Genomic DNA, 17034 nt, shown 5'->3' on the forward strand with positions numbered 1-17034 from the left:
TACAATGGATTGCAATAAATCATAATATACTACTATATGTGTCTATTTGTATTATGTGATAGACACAAATAAGTAGTCTATCTTGATCTATTATAGTCTATTACAAATATGTTGTGATATATTTTGTTATATTTGTAAATTATTTGAGAAGTTTTGTCTAATTTTATAATAATTTTGGAGCTAATCACGTTCCTAACCTAACCCAAGATAGATATATAGGACGAATTTGGAATAGGGTTTTGTGCATTAGAATATTAGTTAAACAATGAAACAACTAACCTAAGGACATGCAATCAATCATAAGTCATGAAGGTAAAGGTATTTAACAACTTCTCTCAAGTTGAGTTAATTATCTTCGATACAATTTTTAAATGCACATAAAATTATAAATAAATTAGCATATATTAGAATTTATGTGATCAGGAATAATAATAATAATAATAATAATATCTAATGAGGCATTAGGAATGTAAATTAATATTAAACTAAATAAATATGCATAACCTCAATTTGACAAGTTTGAGGTGGGTTACAATGCCACTAAATGTTGTATATTCAATGTGAGAAAGAGTGACACATAGTTCTATAGACCCTAAACATAATGGATGATGGATATAATAGGCATCTATTATACTATATTATATATATATATATGTATATGTGTGTATATATATAACTTGCAAAATTGAAAAAATAAAATAAAATAAAGCAGAAAGTGGCTTTTGGAAGAAGTGGCTTTTGCAAGAGTATCACTAAACATGTAAGGTCATCATAATGAAACTACAATAACAAAGATCAATACTATAGTTTTTTACATAAAAATTACAAAAACATTTAGAAAAAAAGCGTCAATGGTAAATCTATTTTTGCATATTGTGAATATGACAAATATGACAATTAATTAGTAATATCAAACGACTATTATATGACCATTAGAGAATTATCATAAGATTATCAATTTTTAAATTTTCTACTTTTGTAATTTAGAAGATGTAGTGACATGAACTTTTTTTTTATTATTATTATTATTATTATTATTTGTTAATTTTACGTGCGTCTTTTTTTTATAATAATAAAATAAATGAAAATATGATAGTAAATGAAAATTCTACAAACAGCATAACTAAAAAAAAAGAATATTTAAGACATAAGAGAGAATAAAAGAATAAAATCAAAACATGATGTGTAAATTACATGAAGTTCTCTTAACCAAAATCTTTCAACTTCCAAGAATCTAAACCTAAATAATAATAATTATTATAAGATGGATAAAAAATCTATTTTTTTTTTTTATTTTGAAAAGAAATTAATTTTAGTCTCGATATTCTTAATAAATTTTAAATTTAATTTTTACAGCTAGTTTATAATGGTTGGTTTCTTTAAAATCATATTTATAGGTTATATTTTTTTTGCATGAAATTTAATATTATTATTTAAGTAAGTTTTGGTAGAAGTTAACTTCAAATGAATGATTACATCTAAGATTTATTAAAATTAAATACGTGCGAATTAAAATTTAATAGATGTCAAAGTTCCACCAAAAGTTTATTGTTAATTTTTTGAAAAAAGAAAACTTTAGATTATCTTTCATGCATTTGCATTTGCATTTGCATATAAATAGGGCGTTTCCTTAGTTTTTAATAGTGCTCTAAAATCCAATAATAAGAAGTGTTGGGTGTATTGTGGCCATGATCGGTTGGCAAGATGTTTATAAGGTGGTTGCCGCCATGGCTCCATTGTACTTTGCTTTGATCTTAGGCTATGGCTCTGTGAAATGGTGGAAAATCTTTAGCACTCAACAGTGCGACGCCATTAACAAATTAGTTTGCTATTTCACTCTCCCTCTCTTCACCTTCGACTTCACTTCCCATATCGACCCTTTTCATCTCAACTTCCCTTTCATCGCCGCCGACGCCATCGGAAAACTTATCATCGTTCTCGTCTTGGCCTTTTGGGCCAAGTGTACTACCAAAGGTAGTTATTGTTGGTCCATCACTAGCTTCTCTCTCTCTACGCTTACCAACGCCCTCGTCATTGGTGTTCCTCTCGCTAAGGTCATGTACGGTCAAATGGCTGTCGATCTCGTTGTACAGGCAAGATTTTAAACTTTGATATTGATATGTTTTTATTATTAGGGTTGTATAGACGGGTCGTAATGTTGACATGTTGATGAAAATTTTGAATTTTGAGTATGTAGGGTTCGGTGGTTCAAGCAATTGTTTGGTTGACTATACTATTGTTTGTGTTGGAACTTCGACGAACGGGGTTGGATTTGGTCGCTGCTGAAGCTTCTTCGGGGGTTGTGAGTGAAGAAAAAACTGTTGAAGTGGGTGGAGAGGGAGAAAAGGATTTAGAGGGAGAGGGCATGGAGGTTGAGGAAATGAGAAGATCAAGTAAGAGTCATAGGCCTTCTTTGAAGCCTTTGATGAAGAAAGTTTGGGTGAAGATGGCTGGGAATCCCAACTCATATGCTTGTACCATTGGCTTTGCTTGGGCATTTGTTGCAAAAAGGTATTTCTATATCATAAGAAAAACAAAAAGAATTAAACCATAGACCAAAAGAATAAAAAAGATTAATGAATTAAATAAAATCCACATAGTCTTTGAGCTTAAAAAATAGTTGCATTTGATAGTGCTTCTTCATTTTTTTTTTCTTTGAAATTTTAAGGTGAAATACTCTTATCAATGTGTAGTTTTTATACTTTTCCATAAATCTTAAAATCAATATTCATCATTAGTTTAATTGTTTATTTTTTAGGATTGTTATTACAATTTATAAAATACAATAACTAAATTGTTACTCGTTAAAGTTCAAACATAAAATTGTTAGATATTCATATTATTAAAGAACGACCGTTTGGCCCTCAGATCAGGAAGGTTTTAGCTTCTTCCAAGTTTGTCTCAAGATTAGGACTATTCTACTTTTTTTTCTTATTTATCCTATTCTTCACTCTCTCCTTTCACTATTTCCCACTTCTCCCTTTCACTATTCCTCACTCTCTCATTTAACTATTTCTTATTTTTCCAAGCATAATAATCTGCACCTCAAACACAGATTATAGTAAACCATAAATTATTATAACACACAAACTATAATAATCATAGATTATAATAACTCACTTCACGCCTCAAACGTCTCCAGAGCCTGGAACTTAAACAAAACATATAATTATATATGTGTGTTACAAGGTAATAATGTATGTATGTGTATATATACATATATATGAATGTTTTGAAAATTTGATTGAAGGTGGCATGTTGAAATGCCAAGCATTATGGAGGGGTCTATTTTAATAATGTCAAAAGCTGGGATTGGCACTGCCATGTTCAACATGGGTAAGATTACAAACTTACTTCCTTTGTTAATTTTCTTTTATGTTGCATCTTTTTTTTATTACAAAAGATATATGAAAAACTAAACGTCTAGTTTAGATTTATCAGAGTGAAATTTTCAAACAAATTTTATTTTGCAAATTTGCATCAAATTAATAAAAATATTTAGAAAAAAACAGCTTCATATTGTGAATATAACAAAATTAGTAATATCAAATAACTATGAAACAGCTAGGACGATCGTCATTCTTTTTAAATTTACTAATTTTACAAATTTATAAAATATTGTGATATATATTAGTTTTTTAAAATTTTTAAAATTAAATTAATTTAAAAGTAAATAAAAAAAATCAACTGGTTGTAAGCTCTTTCAATTTTTTTTCTCAATCACTTATTTACAAAATTAAACCACCTGACCTAATTCTATATATTTAATAATCATGTTATTTAAGGATGATTTGACTTGTTATATTTAGTTTATAAACTTTTTTTTAACTAGATTATATTATAACTAAAATTTCTATAGTGTCCAGCAATTCCCATTAAAAATTTTAATTCTCATTCTTTTTTGAAGAAAAAGATTAGTGGGTATAATTGAAGATTTGAGTGGGAATCTATTCAAAAAAATATATGTGACCTAAGCTAATAAAAATAATATTAATGGGATCTTAGGTTAGTATATTTGTTTACAATTAACAAAAGTTAAAATCAAGTCATAATACATTAAAACATATTATATTGTATACTATGTTTGTTTTACCACATACACCAAATGAGTAACTATTATTTAATTAACTACCAAATGACATCTACCCTCCTTTTGTATTATTAAATAAATATTCTAACTCTTTTTACTACAACAATTTTAGAATGGAGGATCTAACATTTCCAACTTTTTATTGGAGTACACATACATCAATATAAAATAATTGTTGACTTATATTTAATTTAACAAAAATGTATTTTTAAGACTTGAGTTATATTCATTTTTTACACTTTTAACAAAAATGTACATTATTTTCTTTAAAGGTTTTAAATTCTAATACTCAACCCGTTGGACTAGAAAAATAAAGATAGAACTAAATGCAATCTAAAGTTGGTCAGACAAACAATATTTTAGAGAAAGTAAGTATTTTTGTTCTTTGGTATCATAGGTTATGATCACGAAGGGAATAATTTTCTCACCAATAATTCAAAGAACATAGTTTTCTTGGTATATGCTTTCAATTATTATTTTATTTCATACATTTTTGTTCGTAGTAGATAAGTTCTAAATTTGAATTGGTTTCTCGATTAAAAAGCATATATTTTAAACTGAATTAAGACAATAATATTTTTTTGTTTAGCTTATGCATAGGTTTGAATTAAGTGCAGGAATTTTCATGGCATTGCAAGAAAAATTGATAGCTTGTGGACCAACACTCACTATAGTAGGAATGGTGTTGAAGTTTATTGCTGGACCAGCTGCCATGGCCATTGGCTCCATTGCTATGGGTTTGCATGGTGACGTTCTTCGTGTTGCTATAATTCAGGTTTAATTTTCTAACCACTCTAATTAATATTTATTTATATGTATGTGTATGATAATAAATTGATTTTTAAGACTTTGATATTACATTATTTCAGTATTGTTGAAAATCTACCCAACTTTAGATAAGACTCAAATTGACGCTTCAAAGGTTTATGAACATAAAGGGTTTAATTTCTAACATAAAGGTTATGAACTTTGGATAAAACTCAGATTGACCCTTCAAAATTACAAACATAAGGAGTCAATTTGAACATATTCCTTCAAAGATTATAAAACTTTGGAGAAGACTCAAATTAAAAGGTCAATTTTGGTCTAGGCCAAGCTTGACTTAACCCAATCGACAACTCAACTACGACACAGTACTTTTGCATGCCTAACTTCAACAACCAATGACCAATCTTGGGGCAAACTATGACTAACCACCTAGGACGGTACATTTTATGAAACTATGTTCGATGATCAACTCCAACGACCTTCGTTAATATCACTACATTCACTTCGAGCGCATCTCTTTGTTTTCACTTTTTAGTAAGAAGTGTATGAAAATAAATTTAAAAAAGTTGAAGCATATACTTTAGTTAACAGTATTGATTGTAGTGACTAAATTCAAGCACAATAGAAGTATAAATTAGCTAAAACAAATTTTTACTTATTTCAAAATTCTTATGACATTCATTTTAATGCAATTTTTAATATCTTTGTAGGCAGCAGTACCACAATCCATAACATCATTTATTTATGCAAAAGAGTATGGATTGCATGCAGATGTTCTTAGCACAGCGTAAGTTTCACTAATACCATTATTTAATGATAACAATTTCTAAAGAAATTTTTTTTTTGTTGATTATAAATCTTATTATTAGTATAAATCTGAGTTGATTACATGATTAATGAATTTGTTAATTAAATTGTGGCCCTTTTTGTTTGAAATGCAGGGTGATTTTTGGGGCAATAGTTTCTCTTCCTGTGTTGGTTGCTTATTATGCAGCTTTAGAGTTTATTGTACATTGACCCTTTTACGAGAGATCTAATAGCAAAAAATTGTAAGAATGGGAGAGAATGTTGAGTTTGAACAAACACCTTCAATTATTAATTCATATCACTAATCACTACTTAATCTTATCTTTTTACTTTAGTGCTACTACTTGTAACAATAGTATTGATTCACTAATGTTGTGTTAAAACCCAAAGTTTGAACAAACACCTTCATCATGATGGTTTACACGCGAGGTTTTGAACTTATGTTGATGCACGTAGATTATGATGAGAGTGTGGTTTGATCTTTACAACTTGCTTCTCTGATTCTCCTAATTGAATGTGTATCCTTAGTTTCGGTTTATGAACAAATAGGGAGTTTTCTAATTATTGGAAGAATTCTCTCTTGTCTCTCTCGTGTAAAATTTTCTGAACCTCACAAATGAAGAAAAACTTCTTTATTTATTGAGTTCTCGTATGGGTATTGTGTGGACTATGAACTTGACCCCCTGAGCCCAACAATATGGACTTGGGTCTTCATTGACATTTGAATTAAATTAAGTCTATTTTTGAACTCAATTGAATTGGAACCCAAATAAATAATATTTAATTAGACAAAAATAATAATTAACTTGATCTAACGGTCACGTGTGGCATCAGGATTTACCAGTTTATGTCTTCAATTCCAATTTGGGATACATGTCAACTTTTATTTGGTCGCAAATTCAATTATTTATATTTTCATCTTTAATTTGGTAAATGATATGATATTTTGTGATTGCTCTAAATTTTCTTATTCAACAAATGTCAAATGTCCCTTTTTTCGAGATTAATATTTATGCACATATATGGGTGGATCAATCTCGAAAAAGATAAAATTGAAGTCAAATTTTAAAAAATTCCTTATTTTGGCTCAATTTTACAAGTCAAATTAATCTAACTATGAATTTAGTTTGTCATCAGTGATCCTACTTCTAACTAAGAACGATACAATCAACACCTTCATTTTTCCATCAACAATTCCTCTCCTACTAGTAACAGTTGAGCATCTTTACTTTTATTAAAAATTTCTATTTTATGAATTTAAATTAAAATTTGCTATTTATCCTAAGGCAAAATTTGTATAAAAATTGAGAAAGTGTTGAAGGCCATAATGAGCATAAGCCCAATTAGCATTAATATATGGTTGGATTAATAAGTCAATGGGCTTTCAGAATTTGGGCTTTCAGAATTTGGGCTTCACATTTTATTTATAAACTCTCCATCAGCAAGAAATATTAGTTGATTTAAACAAGAATATTATAAGTTATGTTAAAAATAATTTAATAACAAAACTTGAATTAAAAAAAAAAATGAAAAAAGGAGTTGAAGATGTAGAATATGATTATGTCCCCAGGTTTGTTGGTTAAAGAAAAGTTGATTGAATGAGTATGGAACAATAATAAATGGTGACAACTCAAAAGAACATATTGTTTGAAATTTAAATAAACAAATCCCTCTCTTCTAAAATGTCAAAGTTAGATATGTGACTATGGGACTATGTGACTATGTGAGTGCCTTCGCATCATAACCATATTGCCCCCACAATCATCAACTCTTCTTCACTTTCTCTTTTCTTATTATTATTCTCAAAATAAGTAATCAAATAAATACGAGTATTTTTAAATAATATTCTCAATTCTTTTAAATCTTAAAATATATCATCAATTTAGTTGTATTTTGATGGATGTAATTGTTTGTTGTATGTTTCAATATGAACTTGTTTTCGTTTGATTAAATAGGTTTTCACATTTTGATTTATATCTTAGTATAGGAGTTGATTTGTATGTCACACAACCAAAATATATCAAATACTAGATGTGTGAAGTATATAATTCAAATTAATCCTTATCTTTGTCCACTTAGAAATGGCTCAAAAAAATAAAACGATCATAGTCTGTTAAATTTTAAATTTATAATATTATTCTATGTATTAATGTTAATTTTAAATTATTGTTCTTATGTTGATGATGGTAAAATACTCATTTTAATTTCTTATTTAGTTTATAATATATAATTCATGATGGAAAAATTAGTATACGATTGTGTCAATCGTATGTACTTAAATATTTATGATGAGATTGAAATTGTATTATAAATTGATCAATTTTTAGTTCTTCCCTTAAGATTTAGTTTCGTTATAATATTTCGTTTGTACATATAACTTTCTTATTATTTAAATAGATATTGTCGGAGATGTAATAGATGTAAAATTCATCACTCTTATCAAATCTTTCACGAAATGTCTTCTCACACGGATAAATTATATGTTGCACTTTTCAGAGTCATCTCTATGAAAAGGACAATTTTTGCGTTGAATCAGAAGGTTCAAAATGTAACAAAGACCCATTTAACCTTTATTATATATCTTTAATATTGTTATTTTTTAAATTTACCACTACATACTATTTAGGGATTTTTTTTACCAAAAATAGAATAAAGCACGAAAATATTTACACCATATAAAAACAATTTTAAAAAATAAAAAACAGAAATAACTTTTGATCACACATACGTGATAAACGATTAAAAACGATCTTGTAGCATTGTACCCGATCTAGAATAGTGACTTTATATATATTAGAGAGATAAGGTAGAAGAATATTGGAGGAATAAATAGGTAATTATTGAAATTTATTTATTGATGACTTGGGGCATAAGAAATGGGAAGGAGTCTCCACCTTTGACCTCCTTATGAATCCATCAAGAAGCACATGTGCATATTTAAAGAGAAAAAGAAAACAATAACTTCGAAGACATGAATTTCAAAAGCTTTCAAACTTATTTTTTATAAAATAAAAGCATATTTGTTTTTTGTCAATATGAAATTGATTTATAATAATAATAATAATAATAATAATAATAAAGAAGTATGAAAATAGAGAGTTGGAATTTGACCCGTCAAAAAATGTGTAGAAGGTCAAAAAGTAGAGTGAGAGTTGGGCCTTAAACATGTCTCCCAAGCAAAGTGTGACATCCTTTTGACAACTATATATCATATTCTAATTATTAATCATACTTTGTATATTTTCAAATAAACTTCAACTTCATTCTTTAGATCCACTCTTTTTGGCCTTCCATTATCATAAGGAGAGTGGGGGACGTTGCGCTGTCCATCCGTTGGTTGCCATTGGCAAGAACTAGTGCACATCTTCACTTTCTCTCAACACCTAATGCCTAATAACTCAATTTTCTTTTTTTCTTTTTTTTCTTTTTTTTTTATCTCCAATTACTTTCCTCTCAACAATAATAATTACAATTAATTTCTTGGTTTTATTATAAGCATTTGAAAAAGTTTTTAAATTGGAAATATGATAAATATGATAAGTAATTAGTGATATCTAACGATTATTGGAGAACTATCAAAAGGTAATCAGAGGATTATGAGCTTTTAAATTAGTTATTTTTACTATTTAAAAAATATAGTTATATAGATTCTATTATCATAAATCTTTTTGTTATTTTTGCGATCGCTTCATTAATTTAAATATTTTGCATGTTTAAAAGTAATTTTTGAAATGGAACCATGTGATTAAGTTTTGGATAAGGTTGTTTGAATGTTTTCATGTCAAGAGATATTAACTACTACATATTTGATTTTGTTTACTAACCTCTTTGAAAAAAGAAAAAAGAAACGCGAATAGTTTAAATAATAATAATATAAAAAAGGTATGGATAAATCTTTCAACTTTTTTGAATGGTAATTCTACTGTGGATTGTTTAAATGTAAAACAAAAAAGCAAATCATCAACCAACACCTGGTGGCTGCTACCCTTTGGAACATTTGGAATGAAAGAAGCAAAGGATTTTGAAGGGGGAAGAAAAAAAAGTTGATTCCGTATGGGAAGACATACAAGCCATAACGGGTTTTTGGACAAGCCGATCTTCCCTCCTCAAAAATTACTCGTCTAGCTCTATTGCAAAGGATTTTTGGGTGCTTCCCTCTAGCCCTCTATTATCTTCTGCTTCTTGTATTTGACTCCGATATTTTAATGAAGCAGGTTTGAAGGGGTTGCTTTGGAACATCTTCCTTGTGAAGATCTCCCTTTGCATCTTCTTTCATATCGTATCTTTATCAAAAAATTCTATTGTGGATTGTTTGAATTGGAAGGGATGTATGGATGATCTTCATGCCAAAACTAAATCTCAATTTTATTATTTGTTTTTAGTTTTGTAGGTAGAATTGTAACCAAGATAATATGGTCAGAACTAACTATTATTCTATGTATAAATATTTCCCCCAATTCTTACGTTATCATTTCCAAATATCATGTTCAAGTGTGTCTTCCTAGCTATCATCCCACCCAATCAATCTTGGGTCTTAATTATTTCTCACCATTTACATTAATAGTGAATTTAGTTGTTTTATAGTAATTGCATACATTTCGTTGTTCAAATTCGTGTCAAATAAATGTTTGAAATATACATCAAGCACTAATCTTAGCGGTAACCAAGAAGGGATTTGAGATTGAATTCAATTGTAAGAAAGTAGGAATATAATAAAAGATCGTAGCATAGGTCTAAATGAGATTCTTAATTTTCAATTTGTTTGATCACGATAATTTATCACTAGATCTAATGTTAAATTCCAACCAATTTGATTAAAAACCCTAATTATACTTGATTAGCATTAAATCTCAACTAGGGTAATACTAATCAAACCGATGACGCATATGAAATTCAATTAATATTAATCGCATTAAGATCTAGTGAAAGTTGGAGGTTCAAGTGCCTAGCTAATTATTCTATTCATTTGATCCAAGGTTGGTTAGATTAATACTCTTCTATTAATTAAAGAATTGTAAGCTAACTTAACTATTTGCTTCAAGAAAAATACACAACCTACTATCACAATATTGTATATTAATTCAACCAATAAACATACATCCACAAGTATCCAATAATATGTTTTGCTTAAGATTAAATTAGAATCAAATAATTCATTATATCACTACAACAAAAATGGTCTACGACGACAGTTATTTTCTATCATGAATAAAATATGTGACAGTTATTTACAGTCATAGTATCGGGAGTCATAGAAAGTTCTTCCATGACAGTTTACGAAAACTGTCTCAATAAGTTTTTTCATGACATAAAATAAATGTCGTTAATTATTATTCTATGACAACAAATAACTGTCATATTTTATATTATGACAATAAATAACTGTTATCATTTGCGTATTAACGACAGTTAAAAAAATGTCGCATTTTTTATTGTGACATTTTTTAAATGTCAAGGATATGTCAATCGTGACAGTTTTTTTAAAAAATAAATATTATTGTTTTGCTATTGAATTTAGAGAGGAGACCTTAGCCTCTCATCCACATGTTGGATGGTAAGGTAGTGTTCAGGAACCAAAATAGCAAAAAGAGCTCTAAAAACTGGAAGAAAACAAAAGATAAATAGATGCGATTAGAGATAGGTTAAACACGATGGTGAAAATCATATGTATAAAAACATGAAGTCGTCGCGAAGCTGAAAAGTCTTCACGTAGGACAACATCTCGGAGCATTACAACACCAGACTCTTTTCGTGAATAAGGCCCTATCTCCCTTACAACACCGCGATGCTGCAAGGTAGAAGCCAAAAGGCTTCTTTTCTTCAACACATTTACCTTTGTTTGTGGCATTTGATTCCGTGTTTGTCGAGCTCTTAACTTAACACGCAAACCCTTGTCAAACCAAGATTAGGCGTCTCCTTGCCTGACTTCACCTTGCGATTCAAAACCAAACACCTAACCCTTCTTGCGTCGCCTCACTTCAACACGAAACAAAATTTAAACGCTTAAACGCCAGCCTCCAGATGCACTTCGGCTCAAAATGCCTTCTCTTAATACTTTAGTCAAAATTTAGACTCTTATATTTCAAACACGGGTCCCACATATAATTGTTATTGTTATTGATATTATTTCAAAGAAAAAGCTATAAATTTTTACATATATATTTATCGTTACCATTGCAACTACAGTTACAATTTGGCCCTCAGAGATAAAGGCGCAACCATAGCAATAACAATAAATTTGATAAAATTCTTAATTTTAAGTAAGCACGATAAAAGTAATCCAATTACATTAACGATTAAGGTTGATCATTACGATTGATCTATCAATGAAATTCAATTACGATTACACTAATCTTTAGAATTAGTAAGCGCGATCTAAATTGAAAAATCAAACTCAAAACGTAAGGATTTAATAACATTCTCAAATCGTACGAGCTAAATGAAAATCAACTAACGCATAAACACATCCACCAAAAAAGTTGGTTTTCTCGTTAATTAATTTTTAATTTAAAATAGCATTGTAAAAGAATAAGATACAATAAAGTTTTATGAAAAGTATTATTTCCAGAAAGCATTTAAATTAGAAAATATTCGAAACAAAGTGTGTTCATCAAGATGTTTTCTCAGTATATGTTTCATTCCAAAGTTGATAGTATATATAGATTGTTGCCCATTCTTTTGTCCACATTTGAACAATTGGAATTTTTGAAGAAGGGAAGAATATTTGGAGAAACACACAAAGGAGAATAAGATGATGAGAATTGAGATGATGTAAGATTTGGAAAAAAGTACCAAAAATATTTGTCAACAATATCTCAATTTGATTTTTTTTTTTTCACAATGACTAGAAATAGGAGAATAACAAAATTAAATATATATATATATATTTAAAATAATTATTTAATATCGTTGAATTTCATATCATTATTAAATGATGCTGACCTGACAATCAACAAATAAGAGTAGAAGTATATCCCTATCAACTTTGATAAAGAGAAATAGATCACAAAATTTTAATTTATATTTTGAATCTCTTTCATTAAATTATAAACTTAACAAATTATATCAATTTAAACGATAAATTTTTTAAATTTGAATTCGATGTATTTCGTTTCGGTGTTTACTAAGAATATTCTTTTATCATACCATTTATTTTAGAAAATGTTTTAAAACCATAAAGAAAATTAGAACTTAAAACATTTTATATTTTTGAATTTTGACTATTTTCCTTTTTGAAATAGTTCATGATTTTTTCTTGTTCATCATTTAAAAGTACTTTTAATCAAGTCAAATTTTAAACAGTAGGTTTCTTTTTTTTAAAAAAAATAATAATTTATGTGTAATGTTAAATTTAAAAAAGTGGGGATGAGAGAATCATACAACCAAATTAAAATTAAAATATCAAATAACTTTCCCATCATTTACTATAGAGTTGAAATTAAAGTTTGGTTTTCATATTACAATAAACATTTTTACACGATTGAGTTAGGTTGATTTGATATGATATTTTATAAAAAAATAATATGATTCTTACGTACCTATCATCTAATAGAGTAATACTTTAAAGCCAATGGACTATTTATTTATTTATAGTTTAAACTTTGATTGAATTGTAAATTAAAAAACAATGGTCCCCAAAGATTATTATAATTACAAATAATTTAGGATTAAATAAACAAAATGGGAACATTTAGGGATGTATATGTTAATTAGCAAGATATGATTGTTTGGCACTATGAAGACGTATTCAATTAATTAAACAAAAGTTTATAAAATTGACTTTTTTGTTTTTTGTTAGATAAATAATATAATCTGGAAATCAAAATCAAAATTGTTGTCCTTATTGGCATCATAATCGTAGAGATAGGGTTAGGGTTATTGATTATAAAAAGTCTATACTTAATAATAATAAATTTCAAAAGTATATTCTTCATAACCAAATTCTTTCTATTTAATTCACCAAATTTACCTATAACATCAAATTATTTTAACTCAATTAACCAAATTTACCTATAACCCACTTCATTAATTATGTATGTATAAAGGAGAGGGAGGAGTTGATATGAACTTTGTGATATAAAATGGAGATCATTATCAACCACCAATTATTGCTTCTTTTTTCTTTTTTTCTAAATTAAAGTTTCTTCATTTCAACATTAAAATAAAACTTGATTTGATTGGTTAGTCCATAATTATTGAACTGAAGAAAAGAAAAAAGAGATGAAAAGCCAAACTAGTTCATATATATATAATTATTGAACTCAAAATGGATTAAAATGAACCAAAATATTATTAAAACTTATATGCCCCCACTAATTATTGCACTAAAACAAATGTCATATTGCATATATTTGTAAGCAAATATAAATTCAAAAGGGAAGGTGGAGAGAATAATTTTTTCCTCCACTATATCATAAATTGTTTAGCTCCAAACAAGTGTCCATACCTTATGCAAATTGCAACAAATCCTTTTATCAATACATACACTTAGCAGCAACTTAATTCAATAATATCAACTTCAATCATTCACATTATTCACTATTATTATTGTTTTTTTCTTTCTTTCTACAAAATCATAATTTGAACATTCATTCCCTTCCAATTAATCAGACCTAAATTATATATATATATATATATCATGATCACAAACACCAAATTGATTTGAAATTATTTTATAATTGTTCTCAATTTTGTAATAAGGTATGAATTTTACCATACTTAAAAAATAACTTCAATTTTTAATTAAAACTTAACCAATTCTTTTTACTCTTGATGTAAATTATTAAATTTCACTAATTTCAAGAAGGCCCACTGTTCAAATCTACACATTTATTCATGAACTATTTAAACCCTCCCTCTTCCCATTTCTCTATTGTTTAATATCAAACATAATAAATAACTCTAAAGTTAGTATATTATAATAACATTATAGGGTTAAGTTGCATATTAATATTGTAGGTAATCAATAGTTGAAAAACCAACTTATTACAATAATAATTGAGCCAAATTATGGTAGTTTTACATAGCAAGCATGACCTTTATTTTAAAGGTCGTAAGTTTGATCTCTCATCTCACGATTATAGTACTAAAAAAATTATGACTATTGAAGCATCAAACAATGGGTAGGTTATTCCACTTGAAATTGGTGCTTAAACACTCTAACATATTAACACAAGACTTTTAAACTTACCTCCTCTAGTAAAAAACAAAAGATATTTTTTAAACTTTTTTTTCATCATTTTCAATTTTACTTCGTAATTTTAAAAACAAGTCTGTTGTTTAAAATAAACGATTACCAAGACAATATATTAGTTTTATTTAAAGAAGAAAAAACAAAGAAATGAGTGATGGAAGGTTAAACAAAGTTGATTAAACTTTTGAAAAGGAATCTGCTAATTAATAACTTAAAAAATGGAAATGGTGATTGATAAAAGTATGGAAACATTTTTTATTTTAGTTGGGTTATGTTTATCTTTGTTCCCATTTTTGATGACAAATGCATAATAGTGCTACTTTTGAAAACCATATTATAAATATATATATCATTTTATGTTATCTAAAGTGTTGCTTTCTTTTCTTCCTTTATTTTCGGAAACAGTCTTTCTCTTTTCCTTCTTCATATCATACCTTTATATTACTTCAAAACTTTAAATTAATAATCACATTAACACCTATATGAAAATTAGTTTGAAGTTTAAATTGATGCATGTATGAATGTTTAAAGTTTAAATTAATACATAGTTGTTAAGTTTAGAGTTTAAATTGATATTTGTCAACAAACTTGTACTTATAATTCTACAACTCAAACAAAAATTTAATAATTTCAACATATTAACTCATTGAAATTGATGGATAAATCATTTACAATTGTTTATATTATATTTATAATAATAATAATAATAATAATAATGTTTTTTAACGAGATATATAGATTATTTGTATGTTTTGTAAATAATTTAACATATAATAGAAATGTGAATTTATTCTTGATATATATAAGAACATGAAGATATTGATGAAAATATCATACAAAGGAGATTTAATATTATAGGTTTCTTTTGATTGGCATCCTTTGTAGGTTTTTTTGGAAAGGAATCTTCTGTTTTGTTTTAGGTGAGAGATTTAGAACTTATTTGGAGAGGCTTTATCACTCCTTTGCAAAAGAAAAAGCCAAAGGAATAAACTAACGAAAAGAATTTTTGCAATGGACAAATTTCACTCCTTTTCGGCTATAATATACCTTCAAATCATCAAACAAACAATAATTTAAAAACATGATTGAATTAATTGAAGATATATACAACAAAGGCTTAGGACAAGTAAAGCAATAATAAGTATAAGAGAGAGAAATAGAAGAACACATAAAACTTCACGCAACTCAAAGAAAAAAAATGTTTGAAGGAGGAAGAGGCACATCCAAACCTAAAAGTTAGTTCTAAGCAACTTTGTTTAATAGAGAAAGACATTGGACTAGACAATAAAACTAACCATCTAGAAAGGTTGTAATGTAATTATGGCTATAGACACAATGACTATGCTCTATTCAAATATGATAGATAAATAACATGCATTTCTCAGAGTTTTCAATACTTAGAGAAAGAAGTGTTAAAAAAATGAAAAACCTTCTCCCTCTTGAAGTTTTTACTTTATTTTTTGTAGTTGGAACTTCATGAATAAAAACTGTTGAAGGTCTTGTAAAGTAAGCTTGAATGGAGTTGCAGAAAGCGTGAATAGAACATTGATAGAAAGGGTTTGATGTATATATTATCAAAAGCTAAGATTTCTAAAGATTTTGGACAAAAGCATTAGCTACAACAACATACACCATTAATAGAAGTCTTAGTATTTCTATTAGGAGCTTATAAGATTAGTTAGTAAGTAATGAAGGTAGCACAAATATACAATAGGTTAGGTTATTATGTTTGTATAATGTGTATAAAATGATATGAGTATTGTATTATTATGAAAAAATGTGGTGATTTCCTGGAATAAAATAGAGGGGGTGTAGAAGAAGTTTTGTAATATTAAAAGTGACGAAAGAAATGAAGAAATCAAGTCAAAGTTGATTTCATTATATAAATAAATAAATAAAAAGCTCCTAAGAATTTGAAAGAAAGTGAAAAAGGAAAAGAAAACACACAGAAATGAGTGTGCTCCGACAAAGGCCACGTTCTATTAATCTTCTATAGGTTAATTAGGGGAAGAAGAAGAGAAGAGGATCTGTACCTGCTCCTCTCTCTCTCTCTCTCTAGATTCTATGCAAAATATTCATTACCTGTTTTAGGTTGGATTATTCTTTACCCTTTTCTTTCTTTTCTTATTACTTTTTAATAAAACTAAACATATATAAGAAAATGAAAGTATTTGTT

At 27.5% G+C, this 17034-nt stretch overlaps 1 protein-coding gene across 1 annotated transcript; it reads left to right on the top strand.

Moving 5' to 3' along the window:
* Nucleotides 1-1662: 1662 nt before the first annotated feature.
* Nucleotides 1663-5986, top strand: LOC101209818 (auxin efflux carrier component 5). Its single transcript, XM_004152782.3, has 6 exons — nucleotides 1663-2093; nucleotides 2198-2511; nucleotides 3251-3336; nucleotides 4708-4865; nucleotides 5569-5645; nucleotides 5800-5986. The coding sequence occupies exons 1-6, from the start codon at nucleotides 1689-1691 to the stop codon at nucleotides 5873-5875; spliced, it is 1116 nt and encodes a 371-aa protein (XP_004152830.1). The 5' UTR covers nucleotides 1663-1688; the 3' UTR covers nucleotides 5876-5986.
* Nucleotides 5987-17034: the final 11048 nt, after the last annotated feature.

This window comes from Cucumis sativus, chromosome 2 (genome assembly GCF_000004075.3).
Source record: "Cucumis sativus cultivar 9930 chromosome 2, Cucumber_9930_V3, whole genome shotgun sequence".
Taxonomy (NCBI): Eukaryota; Viridiplantae; Streptophyta; class Magnoliopsida; order Cucurbitales; family Cucurbitaceae; genus Cucumis; species Cucumis sativus.

Coding starts and splice junctions, on each gene's coding strand:
- LOC101209818 (XM_004152782.3), top strand. CDS start 1,689: ATGATCGGTTGGCAAGATGTTTATAAGGTGGTTGCCGCCATGGCTCCA. Junction 2,094..2,197: donor CTGTCGATCTCGTTGTACAG/GCAAGATTTTAA, acceptor TTGAGTATGTAG/GGTTCGGTGGTTCAAGCAAT. Junction 2,512..3,250: donor TGGGCATTTGTTGCAAAAAG/GTATTTCTATAT, acceptor ATTTGATTGAAG/GTGGCATGTTGAAATGCCAA.